General features: G+C 46.5%; 1 protein-coding gene across 1 annotated transcript; it reads right to left on the bottom strand.

The window, feature by feature from the left end:
• Positions 1-6,165: 6,165 nt before the first annotated feature.
• Positions 6,166-7,481, bottom strand: LOC147972859 (uncharacterized). The gene is made up of 3 exons (XM_087523794.1): positions 7,377-7,481; positions 6,814-7,278; positions 6,166-6,429 (listed from the first exon to the last, which is right to left on the bottom strand). The coding sequence occupies exons 1-3, from the start codon at positions 7,479-7,481 to the stop codon at positions 6,166-6,168; spliced, it is 834 nt and encodes a 277-aa protein (XP_087379920.1).
• Positions 7,482-8,762: the final 1,281 nt, after the last annotated feature.

Raw genomic sequence — 8,762 nt, 5'->3', positions numbered from 1 at the left:
TTGGTTCCTCCGCGCTCAGGTTTCCCATACCAAGAGTGGTCGTTCAAGGGAGGTAACATAGAATTTAAAAGATTCGATTGCTCAAACTTTGGCAACTTATCTTTGGCCCTCGGCGCGGACGGAGCAGCTGCCTTCGAAACTTTCTTCTTCGGCGGCATGTTGACGAAGATGATGAAGATCTAGCCCGAGAGGACGCCGGATCTGAGGACGATGAAGATCTATCCCGCGAGGACACCGGATCTGGTTCGCACAACTTCGACGCCCCCTACCTGGCGCGCCAGAGATGCCGGGGTTTCTGATCCACGGACACCTATGGGACCGGCGGACCGGGTCCCTTTCGGTTCGGCGGGGGGCGGAGGTTGCGCAAAGAGCGGATCGAGGCAAAGCACGCGGGCGGATGGTCGTGCGAAGAGTAAATCGAGGCGAAGCACGCGAGCGATTTACCCAGGTTCGGGCCGCACGGATGCATAAAACCCTACTCCTGCTTTGTGGTTTGTATTGATTTCTAGCTCGGGAGCGCGGAGTGCTACAGTACACACCGGCGGCTAGCGAGACCGAGCGTGGGTGTTGGAATGGCCTCCTCCCCAAGGCTCTCAAAATGGCCGACCCTCCCCTACGTTGCTCACGGGCCTCCTTTTATACTCAAGGGGTTACCGACATAGAGCAACGGGGGCCAAGGGCAAAAATGGAAAGGGTGCCGTGGATAGGCACGGCTAGGTGTTGTAGTAGGCACATCTACCCGCTACAGTGTTATCATACCTAACCCTGACGGCAGGGGACAAGGGCATTAAATGCCCGTCTGTGTCGCCTAAACAGTACCGAGAGGGACCGCTAGGGACGCCACCATTTGCCACAATGGTTATCTCGTCAGCGCCTGCTCGCCACCTTGCACCCCTAGCTGCGCGACCTCCTGCCACGTGTGCTTGGTGGTTGTGCTGGAGCGCGGGCTCGGAGAGGCGGTTCCCGCGGCAAACTCCTCGCCGCGGTCGTCGTCTTGTCGCGTCCGGGAGCTTGTCGCTCACCGGGTCTTGTCGGGACGCGTGGCGCGTCGCGGCAGATTTTCTTGGTATGCCTGGGTTGGCCTTCCCGGCAAGCTCCTCTTGCCGGGGTCTCGTTTCCTTCCCGGCCAGCTCCCCTTGCCGGGGCCTTGAGATGCTTTTGATAGCTTTCCCGGCAAGCTCCTCTCGCCGGGGTCTTGTCTTGGATACTTTGTTCTTGAATGGTCTTCAAAGTAGCCGCGGAGGATCTTGGCGGTCACCCGGCAAGCCTTGCCGCGGGGATGCTGCGACTGCCCGTGCACAGGTTCGGGATACTAGGGTACCCCTACTCTAGTACACCGACATTATGATTTAAAAATGAATTCGAATATAGTCAAATTTGATTTCAAACGCTATTTTTTTAAAGTTTGTAAAAATGGGGCAAATAATATACCGTTGGAAAGATATCGAAAATGCGAAACTTAGTCATCTTGAACGTTTTCTCAAATTCTCAACCATTGTAGAGTAATTTTGAATATAGTGAGACCCGTTGTACTGTTTTTCCGTCAGAAAAGACAGAGTACGTGTACTGAACTATGTATGTGTCCAACTGATGTATTCTTCACAGAGTAATTCTGAAAGGTTCCAAAAAGACAGTACTTGAACGGATGTCCATATGGATTTGTACTGAGCGTGTTTTCATAGACGAGACGTCATTTCCTTAACTCCCATGATAAAATAGTGGACTTATATGACCGAATGTTCTGAACCTTTTTTTGGGTTACAATTTTAGATTTGTTTTGTCATCTAAACTAACGACGCCATCCGCTCTGAATTTCCATTCTTTTACTACTTGAACTAACGGATGTTTTCTTTTTGTTCTATACAAACTCCAACATTTTTTGCAATGAAGGTATGTACTTCTTTTTGTTTGCAACTTGAACAATTTTCATGATTTTTACAATGATATTTGTGCTTCTTTTTGGTTTTGTTCAATGAAGAAAACAATAATCATTTGAACTAATTGGATAATAACATGTGAGGTTACAGTAATTTATCACTCGAACTTGAAGCAATAGAAATAAGAAATTTGTACGGCTTCCACAGCAATGCATTGGTGTACTCCGGCGCGAGGAACAAATTGTCATATTTGATACATACACACGCATCCTAGTTGAGATTTTTTCTTTAAAATGTCGATGCCATTTATTGATTCCAAAAAGGATAGCAAGATGGCACATTGATTCAATATGGACTTAAACCAAAACAATCCATATTTTCTGGAGAAATTGCAGAGCAGCACAACAAAGGTTATACGCTTTCTGTAGTTGAGAGAAACAAGTTCAAATTATCAACAGTACGCCCAGCACGCCAAGTTCTGAACAGAAGATATGCATTTGTTTTAGAGTTGGTGTTACATCCTGCGATATAAATGAAAATTACAACAAAACGAAAAAACCTGCAAGAGAAGCATTTTGCCAAACGAAAAGATAATTGAATTGTTGGATCTTCAACTGATGTACTGGATTCACTTCTTTGTCTGTACGGGATGCACCTCTCTTTTGTGGTTAATACACTGAAGATCCTTCAGTTCAGTTATCAACACACCGAAGCAGGCATGCTTGCCAACTCTCTTTTGGATGCACTTCAATCAAACATGTTTGGTGTCACTTGACGCAAGAAGGTGGTGTCAATCAAATAATAGCTTTTAGTTGGCAAAAAGGATATTTCATTTCTCGTAAGCACAAAAAACAAACAACTTGATAGCAACACGAAAGAACAAGTTCTCACAATTGGGGTCATGCCCACTTGTGCGACCTGATATCCTCGTGCGACAATAATAATGTGCGCATGTGACTGCCATACTGACTATACTACCCTGAAGTTGTCGGAATGGACAAAAGGTTCAATCATAATCTTACATACGCTTGACACTAGAATGAATTTCTAAGAACATACCAAGTTTGTTTAGCTGCTGACTTGAGAAGAGACATCCTTTTTTGCATCGAAGAGTTGTTGTAATGTACTGAGCCGTTTTTTGACCTTACAAAACTATGTCCGATGAATCTCTCTAGTACAGATGTGTGAACCTTCAAAAATCAAATCCCAAAATGTGGTGTACGCACACTATTTCCTGCGCACCAAACAACCATAAAAAATATAAACCAGTAATGTTCATCAGCAACATTTCGCATCACAAGGAAATTGAAGCAATAGTAAACATGAACAACGGAAGTGAGAGAGAGCTTGTAGGAGAAGAGAACAAGCCTCACGATGAGGAAAGTTGATCCCGATAGCCATTGGCTGCTACTCGCGATGAACTCGACCACCCTAATGCTATGGGGTTGGACTGGGGACGAAACATGTGCGACCTTGACGGTGGAGGGTTGCGGCGGTGGCGGCACGCTGGAAGGAGGCGATGCACTGTAAGGAGGCGGCGCTGCCACACGATTCTGACTTGTCCCAGGTTCATCTTGCCTAACTTAACAACAAATCACTTGTCCAGCTTCATCTTGCCTAACTTAACAACAAATCACTTGTAGGCATGAACACAAACACCTATAGGACTACACGAACCACACAAAAATAAGTTAGTTGTTAACTCGCGAGGCAGCCAGAATCAACTCGGATGCAATGTTTCAAGAAGCCTGGCTCCCACAATTTTTCTCCTCTACTTGCTCTCTCTTCACCCATTCCTTTTATACGAGTTTTAGAGTGGTTGGGCTTTTTTAGAACCGTTCGTTGATGTCGATCTAACGGCAGACAAATACGAAGTACCGGGTAGTACTCCGATGAAAGTACGCGAAAGTAATAAAACGAGTGGGACCGGTACTCGTGACAAGGTGGGGACGCGTTTTAATCTAGGGGCAGTTTAGTCCTAGGAAAATTTGCACGCGCCGCCCCTCTCGTCGAATGAATAACCTCCGCCATGGTGCTACACATTCCACAATTACTCATCGGCGGCCATCTCCTCCCTCTCCTCCATGTCCACCGCAGTCATCTCCTCCTTCTTGCCGCTGCAACTTCGCTCCACTCAGGCAACCCCCCCCCCCCACCCCCACCCCCTCTTCGATCGCAGATCGAGCTGATGGCCGGCGGCGAGAACACCGACTTCGTGCAGATCGCCAGCGGCGACCAGGTCAAGTTGGCCAGGTTGAGGGAGATCCGTTCTTGGTTTGACAACACAAGGCAGATGAGCTGGACGGCAATGGCCACTCTCAAGAATTTGACAAAGAAGGAGAGGGCAAAGCTTTTCCCCCAGCCCGCGCAACCGATTCAGAAGATCGAGATCCTCCTCTGGGCGATGGAGCATGCCAATTCGTCCAGCGAGTGGACCAGGCGGAGGTGGTGGGCGTTCAGATCCAGGGTAGAGCATCCGCTGGATCAGGAACCCACCGTGCACGAGGTGCCGTTGCAGATTGTGCAGCCTCCAACCAAGTCACCGGAGACTTCGAAGCGCAAGATGAGGAGGACAATGGTCGCGACCTCGCTTCCCTGCCGTTCACCACGCTTCCCTCGCCGCTCTCCTCGTCTGAATGGCGGCGGTAGCTATGTTTAGAGTAAGCTTCCCCACTCCTCATCTTTCTACTGCTCGTGCTTACATCATGGTGATACTGATCATAATAGTTCAGAGAGGGAATGCTAGATGGCAATTTAATCTCAATGAATTGCATGAACATTTGAGTACATGGATTTGGAGGATGGATTATGATGTATGTGAACCCTAGGCATCATATGAACCCTAGGAAAAATTAGTAATGTTGTACTGGTAGACACTGAAATATTTCGGTACACACCGGTAGGCACTGGAATATTTCGGAACTGCCCTAGGCAAAATTTGTAATGTTGTAGTGGTGGACACTGAAATATTTCGGTACACACCGGTAGGCATTGAAATATTTCGGTACTGCCCTAGGAAAAATTTGTAATGTTGTAGTGGTAGACACTGAAATATTTCGGTACACACCGGTAGGCACTGAAATATTTCGTTACTGCAATTTCAGTACACACCGATGCACACTGAATTATTTCACCACTGCAGTTTCAGTACACACCGGTACACACTGAAATATTTCAGTACTACAAATTCTATACAAAGTTGGCATTTTGTCATTTATGTGTGAATTAATCCATGCATCATATGGCCTAACTTTGTACATGAGTTTGGGTCAATTTCATGTCTATTTATTGTTAAAATTATTGTCATGCCATGAAACACAAGACAAGTCACTGACCCAAGCTTGCAAAGATGCCATATCAATGTTGCTGATATGAAATATGCATGTTTTCACCTAGTCTTGTGTCTGAATTAAAACTGAGCATTTTTTCTTGATGGTATCCATGGATCTAGAACTCCTATGAATTTGCTCATGTTGAATGTTTTGTTCTCCATCATTTGTACTAGCATTCCGTGCGATTAGATGCCATGACAAGACCCCTGGCATATATATTTTCTTGCCTCCAACATCACATGTGTGTTTTGCAGGAAAAAACCTGGAGTTCACCAGGCTGGCTGAAGTTGTGAGGCTGGGAGGCTGATGGTGCTGCTACTGGCTGATCCTTCTTCTTTCGGTTTTTGTTCGTCATTTCTCAAGCCATTGGACCAGGGCTACTTCCCTATGTGCTGTTAATGTATTAAGTAGTTCCTTTGAATTTGTAGTATTAGTTAGTTTGAATGTGGAAGTACCTTAATTTTTAGGAACGAAATGTTGCTATGTATGACCAAGGGTTTCATACCTTAATCTTTGGATAATTAATTATGTGAACTGCTGGATGTGGCGCATAACGAAACGCCTCTACCATTGATACTAGTTCAACATGTCGGTCCAATTAGAGACCAGCCACTACCATATAGAACAGTTAGCATTTCATACTACAACCTGGCACGTACAAAACATCACACAGTGGAAGCACATCCCTAAGCACCTTGCATTGTACAAGGTCTTAGAGACAAGCCTCTACCATATATAACAGTTACCATGTCACACTACAGCCTATATAACATCACAAAAGTGGAATAATCATAGCTAGTAGAGCATTAGGTACCAGTTAATAATAGTTGCAATCCATCACAAGCAACAGTACCTAGATATGAGTAGATATAGGTACGGTAATACACGACAAGTACTCGCAAACAAAAGCTAACATAACAAGTTCATTTCAGATTGAAACATTGCCCACCGTAGTTCTAAATGAGGTGGATGGTGATCATCATCCTCAAGTCATGGCGACGGGTGTTCGCAACAGTGAGTAGGATGGCCTGTCCTACCCGAAGATTCTTGGCACGAAGGAACTTCTTCCACCCTGCCCTGCTCAAGACAGTGCGACCGTCCGTGTCCACTGTATAGGCACAGCTGGTGATGGAGCCCGTTCTGGTAAGGCGTAGTCCAGTAGCCATGCCTTCTTCGTCCGGGTCGGTGCCACAGCTATCAAATAACCTCTTAGGTAATTTCTGAAAACAGTTGACATGATCATATACATTAGTGAAAATAGCAAAACAGTTGACATGATATATGATCATGTCACGTGCAATTATCAACAAAGCATACACTTCAAGACACATATATCATTGGATTCAACACTGAGCATATATATCATCACATCAGTACACTATACGCCAAGCATCAAATTACTACAGTAATTAGGCATATCATTAGATTACTGCATACACTAAGCATATCATCGCATATTACTACACTACATGCATGTCATAAAATTCTTCACTAAATGAATTCTAAACTAGGCCTCTCATCACAGTACTACAACATGCATATCATATGAACTACTACACTAACTAAGCATGTATATCATGTAATTACCACACTAAGTAACATACCATGATATGCCGTTTAACATTCGTCCTTGTGAGGCGAGTCACGAATGGCTTCCCTAGGTAGTCTTCACATAGCGGAAGCATGTCCCAGAGGTTGCCGATTTCCTCGTCGCCCGGTCTGAGTCCTTGGGCATACAGGTATTCAACAAGTGGGTTCTCATCATCATTAGAATCGTCATCATCTGAATCAGCACCATCTTCCTCCTCATGAACTTCATCCTCACTATCCGGAATCAAATTTAGATAGATAACAGAAATCCTGGGCCTATCTTTTCTGAAGGAGAAGCTGATCAATTCACCCCCACCAAGACGCATGCGGGCGATGAAACGATCCCAATCATCTCCTCCTATCTGGGTTATCTTTCGCCCCTTCTCGACCTGCATAGTGTATGGGCCCCCAAGAGCATCGAAGGTCACGGTGTCTGCGACGAGCTCATTGAATGCCAATCTCACATTGCATGGCACGATCTATGTAAGATAAAAACAAATAACAGACACAATACATTAGTGGAAATAGCAAAAAAACAAAAAGAATGTACTGTCAGAAGGTTCATATAAATTGTTACCTCTGCAAAAACAAAAGAAGGCTGGAAGTAGATGCCGAACAGCGTGGCAGTAGAAAGGCTGGTCCGGCACCGTGAGTTGCAGCGTCCACATTGTGCTTCCTCCATTCTACACAGAACGTGTTGAACTCTAAGTTGAATTGTACATAGTACAATACAAAGATCATACATATAATAAATCATAGTGATAACCTATACTGGCAATGGCCAATCAATCTATTTTCTATCATCTACGTAATAAAGCAATGCCAATGACAATGGCAATGCCCGTCTCATCTAAACCTGGGAATAGTTCGGCATCCAAACTAAAACCAGTCCAATCCACACCACACATCAAAACCAAACCAATCCAGATATTTTCATTTAGAATCTAGACCAAACCGAACTATACATGCTCGTCATCCAACCCAGTCCAAACCGTTTTCAACTTTTGGATTGAATCCAAAGGTTCAAACCGTGGACAAAGCCATACGCGAGGGCACGTCATGAATCTAGATCAGACATGGCGTCAAAGCTCGAGAGAGGCGACGAGCTCCGGCCAGCAACAGTGGCTCTTGGATTTGAAGCAGTAGTAGCTGGTAGTGGTGGCTCAAACTAATTGATTGATTTGGTCTCAAACCATAGAAACCAAATCAAGATCCAATCCAAAAACTAAGTTTCAGTCCAAACCAATCGGCTCAAATCCGCCTCCGTAGGGAGACGCAGTTGGGGAAGGGAAGAAGAGGGGAGATCTCACGTACTTGCCGGAGTTGGCGGCGGCCGCGCACCGGCAGCGAAGAGAGGGGTCGTCGAGAGATGGCGGCGATGGCGGGGGCGCTGGTCGAGAAGGGGAGAAAGAAAGATGTGGAGTGGTCGAGACGGGGAGAAAGAAAAATGTGGTACGTGTGGTGGCTCGGTTGTGTGGATGACAAGGGGACCCACTTGTGAGACCGATAGCAATTAATGGCAAACCGCAGGAGGTGCACGATCGCGTGCACGACCGCCACGTCCCCACGTGGAATGGGGACGGCCGGGTGGGTGTGTCAAGTCAAATCGGCACCCGCGGCTTCTCGGTAACTCCAAGAGGCAGGAGCAGTGCATTTCTTCCCCAAATCAGGTAGAAAACCCTCGTCCTCTCCCCACCCTCTCTTCCTTCCTCACCACCTCACCACCCTCTCCTCCTTCCTCACCACCCTCCTCCCTTCCTACGCCTCCCTCCTCCTGTCTTCGACCGACGATGAAGCGCGGGCGTGAAGATGCGGCGGACGAGCCGGAGGCAACCATTGGAGCACAACAGTTTGCTGCCGTGGCTGTAGCCATGGGTGCACTGGCTGAGTCCGCCGTAGCGGCGGAAGCTGGCGGTGCAGCGACCGTTGTGCCTGCTCCCGCTGCCATCGCAGCCGTCGAGGC

Source organism: Triticum urartu, chromosome 5A, assembly GCF_056163025.1.
Source record: "Triticum urartu cultivar PI428250 chromosome 5A, HENAU_Tu73, whole genome shotgun sequence".
In the NCBI taxonomy this organism is placed as follows: Eukaryota; Viridiplantae; Streptophyta; class Magnoliopsida; order Poales; family Poaceae; genus Triticum; species Triticum urartu.
Note: the sequence above shows the minus strand (reverse complement) of the source record. Positions and strands in the feature narration are given on the sequence as shown.